The 17930-nt window shown below is 43.9% G+C and overlaps 2 protein-coding genes and 1 non-coding gene across 3 annotated transcripts; 2 read left to right on the top strand and 1 right to left on the bottom strand.

The window, feature by feature from the left end:
• Positions 1 to 3919: 3919 nt before the first annotated feature.
• On the top strand, positions 3920 to 8869 carry RANGRF (RAN guanine nucleotide release factor). The gene is made up of 5 exons (XM_063301506.1): positions 3920 to 4083; positions 5109 to 5225; positions 6941 to 7088; positions 7516 to 7610; positions 8032 to 8869. The coding sequence occupies exons 1-5, from the start codon at positions 4001 to 4003 to the stop codon at positions 8159 to 8161; spliced, it is 573 nt and encodes a 190-aa protein (XP_063157576.1). The 5' UTR covers positions 3920 to 4000; the 3' UTR covers positions 8162 to 8869.
• TRNAA-UGC (transfer RNA alanine (anticodon UGC)) lies at positions 6084 to 6155 on the top strand. Its single transcript has one exon. It is a non-coding gene; the product is annotated as a tRNA-Ala (tRNA).
• A 1077-nt stretch (positions 8870 to 9946) lies between the features above and the next one.
• SLC25A35 (solute carrier family 25 member 35) lies at positions 9947 to 17930 on the bottom strand. The gene is made up of 5 exons (XM_063303107.1): positions 17427 to 17930; positions 15830 to 15895; positions 13118 to 13270; positions 11725 to 11859; positions 9947 to 10335 (listed from the first exon to the last, which is right to left on the bottom strand). The coding sequence occupies exons 1-5, from the start codon at positions 17799 to 17801 to the stop codon at positions 10159 to 10161; spliced, it is 906 nt and encodes a 301-aa protein (XP_063159177.1). The 5' UTR covers positions 17802 to 17930; the 3' UTR covers positions 9947 to 10158.

The following is a 17930-nucleotide window of genomic DNA, read 5'->3' as shown; positions in this document are numbered from 1 at the left end:
GGCACTATTCGGACAGGGGGCAGTATGTCATGAGTGCCGGAACGCCAGCGGGGCCTCGCAACCCCTCACCTACCGGCAAGACAGCGTGTTGGACAAAGGGGGGTGACGTAACCGCGAGTGAGGGGGCGCTGACCGGCGCGGGGTATTTAAACCCCGCACCGGCGCGCTCCTGTCACTCTCAGCTTTTTTCCTATACTGTACCTATACTGTGAATAAATCAGAGCCTGTTCCACAGAACCAGTGTCTGAGCATTATTCGGAGGTAGGCAGCGCATGACATCAGCTCAAAGAAAGAATAAGAGTTAACAAACTTCATGATCCAAAAGCCAATTTCATGCAATAAACTAGTTAAATGCATTATATTTTCTTCCTGACAACAGAACAGAGTGGTCTCAAGGTTTCTCTAAGTGACGCTCAGCTGCACATGCATCAATGATGTATTTATTTTGATTTTATTTTTCTGCCCATAAAATTCAGAGCAATAAAGCTCCTTATCATTTATCCTCAAGGCAGCCTTGTAGAGTTAAACCAAGATTGACCTGTGACCTCTTGCCAATCAGGATCTTAAATCTGGGGTTGCATGGGCATTATATCAGGATTTCTGTCAACCCCTTTGGTTTATGGATTTGGATGTAGATAAGGGATGAATTATGGGAAGAAGAAATATTTGTTTGTAATGTTATAGAGGGTGAAGAGTTAAGTTTGTTTACACTTGTTGTGAAGATCAGATGTCACTTCTTTAAATATTTCTTTATCTTACTTTCCTTTTTTTCTTGCACTTTTTATTCTATCTTTCTCTGAGTTGAGTTTGCATTTGCTTTCACGATTGTAATCAAAACCTTTAATAAAAATTCAAAAAAGAAAATTTCTGACCCCTGCCAACAAGCTAGGTATGACGGAAATCATCATTTAGTGCCCTCCAGGACTCCTGGTTTGGGGAACACTATGATACATTCACAGTGTTTCTCTAACATGGATCTTCTGATAACAAGCTTACATAGGAGCTACATGATGGAGACATCAGTTCACATGGTTTGCAGTGCTACAAAAAGAGGTCAGCTCTCCAAACAGATGAATACGGAGCAAGCCTGTGTTGTAACTATAAAGTGTTGGCTACTGAGGGCAAAAAGTGGGAGACGTTACGTCTTAGAGGAAATACTTCACACACGTTACAAAACTTAACCATGAACTGAGAATGGCTGTGTTCACAGGACCCCCTAAGCAGCCCAAGATATTTTAACCTGGAGGGTGTAAAACCTAGCCTATGGTCAGTTTGTGGTGCCAAGTGTCCCGTGAACCCAGCACACTGGCCTGGAACAACAGTTTAGCTGGAGAGCATATTTTACAACTCTACAAACAGTTCATACCACACATGCCACCTTGAAAAAAAATCTGTTCAAATAGCAGTTCTTTGTTTCATGTTTTTACAAACGAAGCATAATTTGATTAATGTATTTGAGGATTATATTCCCCACACCCCCTCTCCAAATTCCAGACATTCATGTCTGGTTTTTAATCACACTCCAAGGCCATTTTCTCAGCCTTCCTAATTTAAAAAGACTTCACATTTAGGATCCCACTGAGTTTAACATTTTAAAGCAAAAGACAGACAATACTTTCCCAGACAAACATCCCTTCTCTGCCCTCAAATGAGAAGAAAACCAGTCACATACCCTACAGACACAAGAGAATACATATTGGGAAGGAAAAGCTGTTTCTTTGCAGCACCCTGCTAATATTAGCTTCTTTGATTAAGAAACGATCACACAACTTCTTGCAATCAATCGTGAACTCTGATTTATATAGGTTTCTGTTTCTGGAACAGTCGTTCCACCTGCTCCCAATCATGACTATCAAGAAGGGCAGTCAGTCGGTTGAAATACTGTGGGGGTGAATTACACTTCGTTTTATCTTAATTTTCTGCTAATTGACCCATTAGATTTCTCTCTGCACCCCCAGGAAAAAAAAAAACAGGGGAACCCATTCAAAATGACAGTACTATATTCTGATTGCTTACATCCTGTTTTTATGTTATTTACTTCTTAATTCAATTTATATGGCCACCCATCTATCCAAGAAACTCTACGTGGCAAATTCACCCTAGGCAAAGGATTACCAAAGGGGATTTCCCCCACTTCCAGTAAAGTCTTGCCTATTTTGCAGGTGGAAATTGAGCAGATAAAACAGCTTCATCTTGCCTTCAGCTGCCAGCCGCTCCAGAGAAGGTTTTGATATCCAGTCAACTTGATGTCTATTAAAAACCAAGTCTCCTGTGCCAAAAAAAGCCAATCTTATTTTAAGGAAAAAAGTTACCCTGAATCGATCTCAGCCTAGGCACCTACTTTTGAGATCGGAGACAATCCTTGGAATCTGGGGGGAAAATTGCAATATGTTTTCTTGAATAATTATGGCATAATTTCATGTCATTTTGGAGCACAGAAATTAATATATGCTTTCAGAAATCATCTCTGATTCCGATCAGTATGTAAGATAATGGCATTTCTTTCATTAGACAGCCGTTCAAAGAACTCTGCTTTTCTGGTGTAACAGCCAGACATTCAACAGGAGAAGCCTTTGCCACTGCTGTTTCTCCATGAAGGAAAGCAGCCCATGCAGTAACTTATCCACGTGTTGTTGCAGTATTATCCTTATTTAAATGATGTATAGCATTTCTAAACCCCGGTTTAATGTAGGCAAATTGGTTTACAATACAAAAGGGTAAGCAAGCAAAACACCTGTCGTTAAAAAAATCAGTTCAATTAAAAATTATCGATCAACTCATGCAAATCAGGACTACGAAATTTAAATTTCTCTCAATCCTAGTACAAAGGTGGGGGGGATAAAGGAAATGAAAGATTTTCCACACCCATTGTTTTGAACACAGCGTTATTTTTTAATGTAATGAATGTCTCATTCTGTGAACGCGGCTTTCGAAACGCAAGGGATTTTCCCATGGAACAAAACCACATCCAAGCTCCTTCTTGGCCCTTTTAAAACCATCCCTTAAGGGCCGCCCAGATCGAGTCGCTTTTGCTAAATCCGCCTCGGCGATTCGACGAGACCCTCGTCAATCACACCCCTTCCGTTATCGTCACAATGGAATTCGACGCGCGGACGAGCCACTAAGCGCATCCTCCGGCTTCTGATTGGCCGCTTTGCTCGCAAAACGTTCTGGCCCAGGGCGGGGGATTCATTCGAGCGGGACGTTTTAAAGGGGAAGCTGCTTCCTGTATCAGCGAGGCTGAAAGGTGAGTCTTCGAAAAGGTGGAAGGAGCGTCCGGAGCATTTTTCTAAAGCAGTAAATTGGGCGGTCCAAAAAGACCTTTTCCTCCATCGATTCTCGGGTCCCTTTGCATGTTTCCCTAATTCCCTCGGAGGGAATCCCTCCCTTTGTGACGTAGCTACAAGGGAACTCGCTTCTCCCAAGGTTTTTTTTTTTTTTTAAACCTCCAGGAATTTCCACTTCCATTATCCACAGCGGAAAACCCTTCTCGGCACAGTGATTCTTTCTTCGCAGCGGAAAGAGACGGCGGTAGCAGCCCCAACAGCCTGGGCGTCCACACAAGGCACCCTTACAGGGAGATCCCGGTTTCTTGGTGCTTTTTTTAATCCAAGGAAATCAGCAGCTAGGCCCTTAAGCTAGAGCTACCGGATCTGGGGTGCAAAACACTAGATGGCAATGAAGATAACAGAGAAATCCTCTTTGCTGCTGTCCAGCGGTGCTTCTGAGTACTTAAGACGCTGATAAGGTCCCCACTCAGGCATCCAATGGATGTGGACTTGCACCTGCTGGCAGAAAAGTGTGGATCGAGAAGGGTGTAGTGAAGGTGCAGGAAGAGTAACTGTTGAGTTTCGTTCCTTCAGTCTAGATCAGTGTTTCTCAAACGTGGCAACTTTAGGATGTGTGGACTTCAACTCCCAGAATTCCCCAGCCGCCACCCTTTGTGTGACTTTGAATGTGGCTCTCCAACACATTTTTCCTTTGGTGGTTCTTATAGGCCATGGCGGACGAGGAGCCCCAAGAAAGCCCCCTTTTTGGGGGTGCATTTTCTGCTCGCCTTCCTCCTGGCAGTCTGGATACCAGGTGGGTTGGATTCTCTGCCCTGACCAGCATTGCCCCAGACTTGATCATCCAGGCCTTCCCCACCACCCCCTGGGGTTCCCAAGTCAACCTGTGGGTCAAGGGAAGGACTAGTGGAGATTCAGCTTTTGAAATAAGAGGCCCTGTTCTCTTCCCTGCATTGATCCAACACTCATTGTTACTAAATTCACCTGTGAGTTTGTTCCCATTTTTAACAGCAGTTTGCACACTGTATTGGTTTTGGTGGTATTCCATTTCTGCACCATTCTAAGAGTTCCTTCAGTGGGTTCTCCTTTAGCACCTTGTTCCTCCACTAAGAAAATAAAAATGCAGGAAATCCTTCTTGATTTCTGTCCTTTTTTTTCCCTAGAGCATAATTACTTTATGAAACTCACTGCTGCAAGATAGGGTGCCTAATAATTAATCTTAGGTTCTTTTAATGTGGTCACATACACCCCTGGGCTTTCCAGTTATACTTACCTGGTTTCCACTCAGCTGTATTGGCTGCAACTCCAAGAAAATTCCCAGACAGCCCACCTGGGGCTGTCAAGTTGATAAAATTTGGCTAATATCAATAGTAGCAAATAACAGAGCCTCCATGTACTGGGGTACTGTACCTGTTTCAGGGGCATCCATGAGAGCATAGTGCTTAGATGGAGGAAGGAAATCTGAGCTCTTCAAAATGTTCTGGCAGTGATGGAAAACACCAAGCCTCTTAAATGGGGTAGATAGAAATGATTTAAATATTAAGAGTTACAGTTCAGCTGCTCTGGATGATCTTCCGATGGCCTGCTTGTTGGATCTTTAGAACAGTGCTTCTCAACCCTGGCAACTTTAAGATGAGTGGATTTCAACTCCCAGAATTCCCCAGCCAGCATGGCTGACTGGGGAATTCTGGGAGTTGAAGTCCACTCATCTTAAAGTTGTCAGGGTTGAGAAGCACTGCTTTGGAAGGTCAAGATGCTCACGCAGACATAGCGGCTGACTCTACCTGATTTCCTCTCCCCATCTATTTCTTTCCTTTGTAGCAAAATGCGTCAAGTTCCTGACAACCAGGAAGTCTTTGTTCATCCCAGCACAGATCAGAGCATCATCATGGAACTGCTGGAATATCAAGCAGGGGTGCCAGATGAAAATGCTGCCAGGTGTGTGGTGCAAATCTTGGACATTTCACTGCAGAACAAATTGGTGCTGGAGTTAAAGCCTGCCTGGAAAAATAAGTCTGGAAGCAAAATTACCCTCTTTGTAGGCTCAGAGACCCCTTGGCTGTGAACATATTAGAGGAATGCAAGTATTCCTACTTTCTTCTTTGAGAGACAGTTTCCCAATTATTTTATGCAGGCTTTTTAAAAAAGCAGGATTGAAAATACCCTGCTGTTGCAGTCATTTGACTTAGCAAGTGCTTGTGGCAATGATGAAGCAAATGAAAATAAAGGGACCCAATAAGAATTTTATATACTGTACGGCTCTGATCCAGTTTCCTGCATCTTCAATGGAAGGAGTTCGTTTTTTTAACTGGCTGGAAATGTCATGGAAGTACTTAAGCTTCCCAAAGAGATCTAACAAGAGTTGGAGGGTGATGGAGCTCAGTGCTAATGGGCGTGGTTTGCACGTCCAAGGTCCTGGGTTCAGAATCTAGCATCGCCCCAGACTTTAAGACAGAACTTTCATCTGGCCCATATTTTGCTTGGGACTCTAAGCGTGCTGTTTGAATTTGAGTCAAGGAATGCAGAAATTAACAATGCATTTCCCTGCAAGTATACTGGAAAGGAAGTCTGTTTTCAGACTGGCTTATTCCCAGGAAAAGCAAGCATATTTAGTGGCATTAATTAAACAATGTCTAATTAGCATTAGCAACATTTATATGGTACTCAGTAACCTACTTCTCTATATAGTAAAAGACTAAAATGTGGGCTGAAGCCTGAAATACAAGCAGGAGGAAGTAATATTGATAGCTCCCCATTGTACTACAGGAGAGCAGCTGCTGAGTACCTGGTAGACAAGGGGATGTAGCTCAGTGGTAGAGCGCATGCTTTGCATGTATGAGGTCCTGGGTTCGATCCCCAGCATCTCTACTTTTACAACTCTCTTGGGGGAAAAAAATGACAAAACATCACAGCAGGTGGCAGCACTTAACTGAGCCTGGCTGAAACCAACACCAGACAGGACAAATACTGCTTAGTCTTTGGGATGGGACACCACCAGAAAAGCCCAGGGCGATAAGCCAAACTGAGAAGTTGAAGAAACATTGCCAAAACACTGCATTGGTTGTATTTAAACAGCTGTGGGAATCAAGCACAACTGAAAGGTGTCTTTGCATTACACCTAGGACTGAAAACAACTGCTTTTAATGTTTTTCTCCTCAACATGCGGGAAACTATCACCAGTTTTCACAATTGTAATGGAGGGCACTTAGGGGGCTGGGAAAAAAAGAAGCACGGGGGCTTTAGGACATCTTATTACCCACCCATCCTTTAAATGAGCTTGAAATGGGCCTTAACAATGTTTTTTAATGTGATAAAATTCTGGTTTGCTTTATTTAGCCTAAAGTTGAAATGCTACTTATCTGCTTAGATATTTCTGCAAGAAATATATATGTCCAAATGCTGATTTTTGGTGGGTGAAGGATAAGAAGAAAACTACAAGAATGGCCATAGCTCAGTGCTAGAGTAGATGGCTTGATAGACCTAAGTTTTTAGGGTTAATTCCCAGCTTCTCCATGTCAGCCTATGAAATTTTGTAAAGGGGTTGACCTGTGATGGTCTGGGCTATGGATAAAGTTTGCCTCTTAGCATGAGACTAATGAGAGGGGGGTCAATGAGAGATGCCTACCCATTTTTTACCCACCCCATCCTGCCAGGTATCATTTTGAGGACATTGCTGGCAATTCAGCCAGTACAGAGATTTTGAGCCAAGACCAATTTGCGCCTGATCTTCTGGCATTCGAAGGCTGCAGCAGCGCCTGGCAACTCACGGGTCGCCAGCAGGTTGCCAAATTCAATGAGGAGGTGAGTTGCAAGGTTGCTGGATGGCCAGTTTGTAATTGTCCCGTCAGTTGGGGGACCTTACTCCGAACTTTCTTTGGAAGAATGCTGGTTCTGTGCGTTGAAGGGTCATAAGAAGGGGAGGGAAAAGGGGCATATAATATACACAGAGATGTATTCATTTTCTGCCCTGGTGCTTATCCAGTTCACACATCACACAAAGCTGTTTTCATTGTGTTCTGTTGAACTAGCCAGAATGGCCCTGCTTGGCTTACATAGAGTACCAAACAAGGTGTTGTTCCCCTTCCTTTGCATGTGCCCTTCTTTAAAAAAAAAAAAAAAGGTGCTATCCCTCATGCTTCCAAAAGCCAGCTTTCATCCTCCACTAGTATAAAATGGGAAGCTTCCTGGAGCCCTGATCTATTTCTTGTTACCATTTTTGGGTCCGCAGGCCAAAAACGACGTGACTGTGCACTTGGTGCTGCTACGCCTCCCTCAGTACGGAACGGATCTCCTTGTCACCTTCAATGACCCCACGTGGGTTAAGTGAGTGTGCCTCAATTCTCTTTTCCGCCTGCCACAGGGTTATTGCCACTAACTGCTCTGGGGGAAGGAGAGAAAGGGAAGAGATAGGAAAAATTGGGGGAGTGAAAATTAAGAATACCCTCACAGCAGAGAGGTTCAACTTCTGGCTGCTTGAGGGCCACACCGACCTTTGTAGAGCATGTTAAATGCACCCTTGGCTCAACCTGGGGAGAGCTGAGGGTGTTTAAAAGATGTGCAATAGGTTTCTTAAACCAAACCCTTTTAAATTCCTCTCTCCTTCCCCCCGAAGTGGGGAATAATGTGGGGGTCTGCCTGCTCCAAAGGCTGCAAGGTGACCAGCTGGTGGTGTGGGGGGTTTGGCTCACGTTGCAATTCTGCCCTGTGGTGATCAACCCCTTTCTTTCTCTTCCTTCTGAGGCAGCCCTTTGAGCACTAGTGCTGTGCAAGCTACAGAGGTCCCCTTGGCACCCTCTCAACCTCCCTGGACAGTGGAGCACTTCCATGGTTTTGCCCGTAGCCTGCAGCTTCTGGATCCTGGTCTGTTTGGTTAGGACAGTTCTCCGTCCACATTGCCCAAAATCCAGTTTTGCTCCATCATGGCCGTGATCACCGAGCCGTTTGGTTCAGAGACCTTCGGATGAGCACTCCGACTCCGTTACCTGGATCATCTTCCCTCGTCCCCAGAAGGAAAGAAGGATGTGGGTGCTGAATACCAAAGGACATTCTCCTTGTAAAGAGCAGTTTCATGGCAACCTGCTTTGCTTTAGGACTGAATTAGACCAGTGTTTCTCAACCTTAGCAAGTTTAAGAGGTGTGGACTTCAACTCCCAGAATTCAATTCTGGGAATTGAAGTCCACCCAACTTAAAGTTGCCAAGTTTGAAAAACTGCATTAGACTGTAGGAAGTGTGGTTCTGCTCACATCTCCAATTATTTCTTAATAACCTTCTACACATTATCCAAGCAAACTGGAATTACCAACCATCCCCAGGATGATTCACTAGATAGCTATCTACTGCCCACAACTGCTTTTAACACCTGTCAGTAATGGAAGAGGCGTGAATCACAGAAGTAGACATCGCTGAACTGCAGATATTTTTTATTTGGGGTAGCCAGCAGCCATTTGCAATGGAAGCTGTAAGTTTTAGAAATGCACCAGCAACTTTTGTGAGCTCTGATGAGTAAGAAAAGAAATGTAAGAGAAGAAGGAAGTTTGCTTCAAGCAAGACTGTAATAATAAACCCTGCTCCTTCCTTTTTTTTCTTCAGATTTAATCTCTTCCAAGCTTTTCAAGTTTTGTCATAAAAGGCAAGATTGCTTGTGCGGTTGAGCTTAGGCCAAACCGTGTCCTTGAGTGTCAAGTGGCGCAGAGGCCAGCTGGGAATAGTAAAGGATCAACCTTTGAAAACAGAAGGTTTTTTAAAAATGTGTGACAGAATTCATCATCATACTGAGGTTTCATGTCCAGGCATTGTATCTTAGCATCATCAGTGCTAAGTCCAGTTTAAAGAATTTGTCATGTGGATTGGGGCATCCACTGAGGGTAAATGCCCCCCTCCCTTTTATTTGGATCCTTCATGCTTCAGGTCTGCTGCTTGATTAAAATAAAAAAAATAAAAGCTGTATTTCCTGCTTTATACTCTCTAAAAGGAAAGTGGATTGTGTCTGAACGACAGAGGTGCAGGGAAGGAAGTTGGCTCTTGGTGGGTTGGCTAGTACTGCCTTTAAGGTAAGGCATTTTAAGAAGTGCCAATGTACTCAAAAGATTTCCCACCTCCAAATACACAGAATAAAACCTGAGCGCTAATTCTTGCTTTGGCTTCTGTTGGTTAAGAAAGCCCATGTTTTGGGTAGGGGAGAGAAAAGATGGTTTCCGTACCATTGTCCCAGTTGCAATAAAATGCTGGATTGCTTCTATGGCAATTGCCTCTCTTCCCCACATGTAGCAGAAAGGCCATGTGTGGAATTGTAGTTTTAAGTCTCCATAAAGGGGGTGGGGGGGAATGGGAAGAAGAAATCCTAGAGAAGGATGACACACTAGCACCACCTAGAGGCTAGCCGGTTGCAATACGGATTAACAGAGGCACAGGTGAGGCCTACCTGTGGGTCTACTTGGTTGCAGAACTGGAAACAGTTTGAGAAACTTGGGGCCTCTCAACCTTTACAGAAACTTGGGGCCTCTCAACCTATAACTTTGCAGACTGGACAGAGGTGGAGGTTCTCTTGGGTGACTGTGACTCGAAGACCATTACCAAGCAGGCGGTAGTCCATCTTCTGCAGTGATGCGTTTGCCTCCTCGGTCTAGAAGTTATGATTGCGGTATTACTGTTCCTGGGATGTAGCAATAGAAAGGAAAGGGGACCAAGAGGTGGGAGCAGCCAAAAATGAGTACAGGAAGGGGCAGCCAACAGCTTTCTCTGCAGAATAGAAGTCACCAGCCTGCTGGCATCCAGTGTCTGAGACTGGCTTGACTCACAGGGAGGCCTGGGCTCCCCCTGAGATAAGTAGCAACATGGAAATTGGGGTGGGCATCCCCACAACAACCGGCTTCACTCCTGCTGCCAGTGGAGTTTGACTTGGTGCAGCTGATCCCAGAAGAGAAGACTGAGGATGGTGTGTGGCCCAATGCGGAAGTAAGATGCTCCTACACCTTTGTAGACTCCCCAGAAGCCCTCCGTCCGGACAATTTTGGCCAGGCAATCCAAGAGGCTTTTGTACATCATGCCCTGCCAGAGAAAAGGAAACCATGTTAAGGGGTCAAGCTTACCAGGGAATAAAATGGCCCCATTTTCCTGGATCACCTCTACTTTTCAATGTCCTGTCCTCCCTGCCCTTCTCCCTTAGGTTCTGGCTTGCATTTTGGAAATCTTGGGACATTAAAAAACAAACACACACACACCCCACACACAAGCAGGCTTGCAAAAAACTGTTGAGTATGGGGAGACGAACTCAGCCTAAACCAGTAGGTGTTTTAAGATTATAAAATTCGCCCTTCCAAAAAGGTATTGAGGAGGAAGAATCATTGGTTGGGGAATGGCAAAGAGATGGAAAGCTGCAAAAGCTCCCTGGCAAATTAGCTGTTAACCTAATTAACATGGGACGGATTTGCTTTTCTAATAGCTGATATTTGAAAAAAGTGATCTAACCAAGGTGTTAGCCCTTCAAGGTAGTTCAGATCAGGAAACAAAAACTAAGAATACTAACACTAACTTTATTGTAAGGTTACAGTAAGCAAATCTTACAAGTCTGAGAGCACTTCCCCTCTCCCCTGCCTTTACCTTCCAGAGAACTAGGGAGGGTCCCTTCCGAGACGCTTTCTCCACCCCCATTCCTGCTCTGGACTCAGATTTCTCTTATTCGACCACTGTCTGGGCTGTGGTTCTTCCTCCTGTCTCCCAAGGTCATTCTCACAGCTCAGGTAATGTAAGGTAAAATCAGCAGTCTGCACATTTATACACACTTATACACAGAGACTTCCAGATACACATACAATCTGGACTGTACAGCTGAAACTTACTTTCAACCTGTGCAACATTACTTTTACTTCTATTCCACCAACATTTTTACTGAACCAACTTAACCAGCTGTTGAGTTTGCAAAAACTCATTCTCGCGTGCCTGACAAAGCAATTTTTAAAATCTGAAAGTTTTTTAAAATCATTTTCTAAACCTTTAATAGGGACTTCATTGTTCTCTTGTTCTCTTATGGTCAGCACAGCTCATTTTACTTTTGATAGAATCTTATTTCTTCTAAAATCTTGACAAAAGATCCCAGTTCTCAGATACAGATGGGAGAGAAGATAGGTTTCATTTTAATGCATAGCCTGTGTTGCCACTTTGGCATTATGGGGGACAGTTTGGAAGATTTAAAACGGAAAAAAAGCAGAGCAAGAAAGGGCTAGCAGCGAAGGTGTGGATTTGAGCAACTTGTCTGTGGGTCCCACTGAAACCAGTGATGTAGATGTGTTACAGCTTGGCGGAAGTCACGAGATGGATGAGCAACTTAATGAACCCAACTCGGGCAATTATTCCCATCTTTTCCTTTAGTTCACCTTTCGGCCAAACCATAAGGGTTCCCATTTCATCCACCTCTTCTCCCATCTTCCTCCTTCCTACCTGGCCATCAGGTCCAACAGGTTGGTTGTAGAGGCGTGTGCTGGCCACATCAAAAGGTGTCATAGCGATGGCCACGGTGAAGCTGCTAGTCATTCCGGCAGACAAGGCAATCAGCCAGCTGTCCTTAGGGTAGATCTGGGGTGAGAAGAGAGGAGGAAAGGATGGGAGCCAGCGAGCAGAAGTAGCAGAAGATAAGAGGCGGCACAGGGCCTCTTCCAAATAACGGATTTGGAAGTTATGGCCAGGCTGGTTGCAGTTCACGAATCCAGATCCATTAGGGAGCCAAGCCTCATGAGAAATGCAGCCTTTTGGTGAAAACGCACCTGTTCAGAACTTTGTGTCTGGAAAGAATGGGGGCATCACCCCACTGGAGAAACAGAGCTAGAAGGGAGCCATGGAGAATCTCCAGTAAGTGAGGCAAAAACATTCCAGCATCCTGTTCACCCTTCCCACTAGGCCATGGTTGGCTTATTCATGCTTTACCAAATAAACCATAATTGGTTGAGTTTCATGATGCACTCTTCCATAATCTCTGTTTTTCAACCCACCATGGCTGGTTTCATACCCAAAAAGAAAACATTATGCCTTAGGGCTGAGCTTCTCAAACTATGGATCAGGGCTACCTGGAAGACTTGCCAGCAACTTAGAGGAAGATCATCTTCCTTTTTTTTTTTTAATCTGGTTAGGCTTGCACACTCAGAACAGGAAAGCCTTTAAAATTCACACTGGGCTTTTCTCCCTTCACTTGCACAAGCCTGCTGTGGACACTCAGGGTCCTGCAACATTTGAGAACCTTTGAAATATCTAAATATGGTATATTTATTTCTTGCCTAATCCTAATCCTCGCTATAAAATGTGGGTCTAGATAAGTTTTGTCATCTTATTTAGGACAGCACATGCACAATACTGATCGTACCACTCCTGAACAATGCTGGATTCTCCCTGCAAATCACCAGTTTGGGCTCAGATTAAGCACAGATTACAGTATATTTTCTCTCTTCTGCCATGATCAGCCTAAATGTAAACATGATGCAGGAATCCTGGGGAGTAATGAGTAAGTTGACATCATGCATGCATGCAGAAAAAAAAATCTAGCTACACATCCATCTTAAACTCCAATGCTGTATTAATAGCCATTGGACTACAAACACTCACATTTAATGTTCAGAGATGGAAAAAATAAGGAGGAAGTTACCATGAATTTGGCAAATAAACAAAGTGTATTTTGGTATTGCTCCAAAATAAAATGCAGACCCCAATTTTACTTCTCTGCTGGATCACCAAATTCTACCACCACCATCCCAAATCCAAGTTTTCTACTGTAACTCCTATAACTTTTCAAACAACACCCACCCCCAAGGAAACCATCTCTGAAAAGGTGCATCCAGCATACCTCAAGGTGGTTGAAGAACTGTTTGGAAAAGGAGAAGGTGCATAACTGCGTAGAGGAACCCACCATGACTCGGGGCATAGAAGAAATGGCCCCACGCCACAGTCCCAGCACTCCATGTTCCTTGTGGATCCTCCAAAATGCGTGAAGCATCCCCTGGACAGACATATGGGAAAGGACCAATAACATTTAGAAGCATCCCCATCTATGATCATTACAGCACTCAACCAGTTGGGAGTCATCAGTTAAAATATTTTTACTGCTTGAAGAAAGGAGCGAGCAGGATTTGAGCTATTCTTGACCAAAACAACAAAAAAGGCCCTGCAGATGTCTTGGAAGAAATCATTTCTCCTGCAGGAGAGAGAAAGTGAATGCAAACTTTGAGTTATGGGTGCTCCAAGATTTGCACACATAGCACCTCTGTTGCGTGAGCTGCACTGGGTCCCAGTTTGCTTCCGGGTCCAATTCAAGGTGTTCGTTATCACCTTTAAAGCCCTACATGGCATGGGACCGGGTTACCTAAGGGACCGTCTCATCCCTATTACATCGACCCGCCCCATCCGGTCATGCAGGGAGGGCATGTTATGGGCCCCGTCTATAAAAGAATTCTATCTAGCGGGGTCTCGGAAGCAGGCCTTCTCTGCTGTAGCTCCCGCCCTTTGGAACATCCTTCCCCCAGAGGTGAGACAAGCCCCCTTGCTCCTGGACTTCTGCAAAAGATTAAAGACCTGGTTTTGTAGGCAGGCTTGGAATGGGAGGGCAAATAATTACACCTGGGGATGGCTAGCGCCATGAAGTGATCCGAAGGGACCTACCACACTGAAGGTCTGATTAAGATCTCTTCGCCATGCAGATTTTATTATATTTATATTTTTATTGTATTTTAATTGTAATGGTTTCATATTTTAATCGTGTTTTATTGTAAGCCGCCCAGAGTCCCCCTGCTGGGGAGAGATGGGCGGTGAATAAATTTATAAATTTATAAATAAATAAATTTATAAATAAATAAATAAATAAAAAAATAAAAAAAAACACCTTCTCCTATTACACCCCATACATGCATTATCTAAGAAGAAAACATGCTTATCATCCCAACCCTATTTCTATGAGCAAGTCACAGTTTCATTGATATTCCTCACTGGACAGACCCCACCTCAAATACTCTGCCTACTTCTAGGCACTCCATTTGAAGAAAAATGCAGAAAGAGATGCCTTCAGGAATAATGTTGGTTTCTTTATTCCTGGGTTTCTTTATTCCTGAGTTGCCAGATCAACTTCAGCCAGCTGCAAAATAGTGACTCATGGTGGAAGGCACAGTGTTACTCAACACTTCAGTCCCAGGACAGAAATGTATACACAAATCTTTTCTCATGTAAATCTACCCTATTTCTTACACAACCTCTGCACCAGAGATTTCCAGAGTTGAGTTTTGAGAGAAGAGTGTTAGCAAGAGAGTAGAAGCTGCATATTTTACAGGTGCAGGAAGCTATTTGGTCAATGTACCTCAACATTAGCTATGCAGGCTGGCAGTTTTCCAACCTCTGGGACAGGAATAATCAGGGACTGGGTAGAGATGCTGCAGAGTATCTATACTTAACCTGGTTTGCCTTGGCAATGGTTCCAAATGGGTCTGGCACAATGGGCTTCCAGATGAAGATCTTTTAAATGGCAACCTTATTTTCTCACTCTACTTCCAACAAGGCAATGTAGGAATATTTGCTATAGAATGGAGAAAAATATTACCCAGGATGATTGCTTACAACTTCCCGAGCTTTTAAGCAATGGACAGCCTGCAGGAAAAGTCCAGCTCACACAAGACTCTCAATGGGCTGACAGAGTTTTAGAATTAAAAAAAAAAAAGGGGGGGGGGCTATAGGCAATGCTTTTACTGCTTTTACAAACTGAACAGAAACTAACAGCTGCCCAAGATGCCTATGTATTTTCTTTTCCCTTAATAAAATGGTTAGTCTTTAAGGAACCACAGCACCTCAGGTTGTTTTTCTTGAGGTGTGCAACGTGGAGTAGAAAGAACTAAGATTTAGGGAGGAAGAGGAAAAGAATGGCATCCTTGCCTTGTTCTTTATACAATCTAGCTATCCTTCTGGATGTTGAGGACATACCACCAGTGAATTGCTAACAGTGCTTTGTGGTGACCCAGCATGGGGAGCTGAGTGTGGGCAACATGATAGCTGCTGGAATAATAATGGTTGCCAGCAGTTCCATCACTGGGAGACTGTCTCTTCAGCACACGGAAACCAATGTGGGCCAGGTGTTCTTAAAGGGGCTGGCGTGCCAGAACAACCTCCTCCACCCACAATCAAAATTGGGAGAGACGGTAATTTTGTGGTAGAACAAATCTCAAGTTCAGTCTCCAGCATCTTTGGACAGTACTGGGAAAAATGCCAATGGAGAAATGTGTTCAGTTCTAAATCAGTGGTGCAAAAAGGCCTATTTTCTGCAGTTTCTATTTTAAAAAGGCCTTTTTTAGAATCACAAGGACCAGAACCTTCCTTTATCTTTTTTATAATGCAAAGAGCCATGCTTTGCATGAAAAAGAAATCCCAGCTGTCCTCTAAGAAAGGCTAAGACAGACCTTTTTTGGAAATCCTGCAAACCTGCTGACTGACAATGTGCAGTGATATCCAGAGGAACCAATGCTCTACCTCAGCAAAATACAACTTTCTCACTATAAGTTACAGAGCAAGGTCAGCTTACCTGGTGCCGATACTGGTGTCCTACAGCAATCTCAGAAACTGACTGAGCCTGAAGATGAGTCTTTACCTGGAGAGAAGATTGGAGAAAGGTCACATTCCTAAGAAACAACAGGAAGATGAGTTCAAAAGTAATATTGACTGTATTTCTCCCAGCAACGCATTACCCTCTTCCAAAGCAGAGTGTTTTGTTATATTAATCAAAGCAGTGAAAGGCTCATGTTCAAAGTTGCCTTAAGCCAGAGGTAAGAGTTCGCACACAGTTGGTGAAAACCAACATAATAGCAAATCTGAGCATTGCAACAATAATGTTGCAATGGTCCTCCGTTGGGGGAGATGGGTGGTGATAAAAATTTAATAAATAAGGAAGGAAGGAAGGAAGGAAGGAAGAGGTGGAGATTAGCTCTTCTGCACAAAAGAAGGGACCAGACAGTCCATTACATACAGCAGTGTTTCTCAGTCTCAGCAGCTTTAAGATGAGTGGACTTTAACTCTCAGAATTCTGGGAGTTGAAATCCACTCATCTTAAAGCTGCTGAGACTGAGATACACTGACATACAGGAAAAGAGAAAGAGGTATGAGGGTCTGAATACTGTTTTATAGGGCTTTGCTTTTGAAACACAGCAGTCACCAAAAGCCTTTCCTTACGGCTTGCTAACTTTTCTTTCTTACTTACGAGAAGTTCTTGAATTCTTGTGACTTCGCCTAATTGGCTCCAATCCTGCCTGTCTGAGGAAGCCCAGCACCAGGGCTAGAATAATGGTGGGCTGTGGGCCATATGAAGTCCTCCAGTACCTTCCCTGTGTCCCCCAAACGGACAGAGTTTAAAAACCTCATCAACTTACTACCGTTTGATTTGGGGTTGTGGGGAATTTAGGGGTAATGCAAGGCTCAGCACATGCATTTCATCTATTAAAAACCAAACACCCCCAAGTAAGGCTCATCATGGCCCCACCCACTTCTGGAGTGCTGGCAAACATTGTATATCCTTGATTTTTGAGTGTTATGAATGGAAACCTGGTTTAGCTTTATAAACATGCATAGCTTTCTGCTATTGGCCAATCCTGGAAAAATGATGCAGGTGAAATTCTATAAGTTATAATCATAACTTAGGGTGGATCTAAAATAGTAGACTGCCTGCAGTATGGATGTGGGAAGGAATTCCCTGTACCGCGTGACACTAATTTTACCCTTGTCTCAAAGCAATGAAAATATAGGAGGGAAAAAATAAGAGAGGAACAAGAACACCAGTAAACTTAAATCTGCCTTCTAACCAAAATTCAAAGCAAGAAAGATTAAAATCTCCTTCCTGAAAGGAAACTGGACCATCTTTCCTAAGAATTAATTGAAAATTGCTGGGGAAAAATAAAATAAAATAAGTTTCCCCTGGAATCAGAGATCAGCTTCATCACATCACACAGATACATGCTTCACCACACCCTGCATTTTTTTTTAAAGCCCAGATTGGATTTATTTGCAAAATTAATTTTTATCCCTGGATTCTGGAAGGCAGAATTCCACCCACCATCCCTGGATCCCAGGCAGAGATGGGTGTAGAAAATTTCTTTTTCCTTGTTATTCTAATGCTTCTGAAAACCCACCAAATACAGGGGACTGCTCACAATGGCACTCATGGCGCCAGCCAGGGCTCCTGCCAGTGTGGCCCGCAGTGGGCTGACATATCCTTCCAGTGTGTGGATGTAGCCTGCCGATTCAACTATCCCATAGGTGCCCAAGCGGATGCCGTTAAAACCAAACTGGTAGAACAGAGCAGGTAAAAGTCCTCGCTGGAGAGCTGTCAGCCCATCCACCCGTCCAATGGTGTAGAAGGCATGGAAGACATTACGATAATGGCGGGTGTAGGTGCCAGGAGCACGTAGTTCTCCTTGGAGCTGCATCCGGGTCTTCACCACCTCCAGGGGGTTGGTAAAGAGGCAAGCCCCACAGGCAGCCACCCCACTGAGAAGAAAGTCCATTACTGGGGTCAAAGGAGCTGGAAGAGAAAAGAGAAACTGTAGAGGTAGCGTAACCCAACCCACCAAATGGAGAAAAAGCCAAGAAGATATGCAGCTGATGGGCCAGCTGAAGGATCTAAGGAGGCATGA

The sequence above is a fragment of the Candoia aspera genome, chromosome 4 (genome assembly GCF_035149785.1).
Source record: "Candoia aspera isolate rCanAsp1 chromosome 4, rCanAsp1.hap2, whole genome shotgun sequence".
Taxonomy (NCBI): Eukaryota; Metazoa; Chordata; class Lepidosauria; order Squamata; family Boidae; genus Candoia; species Candoia aspera.
This window is presented reverse-complemented; position numbering and strand designations above follow the sequence as displayed.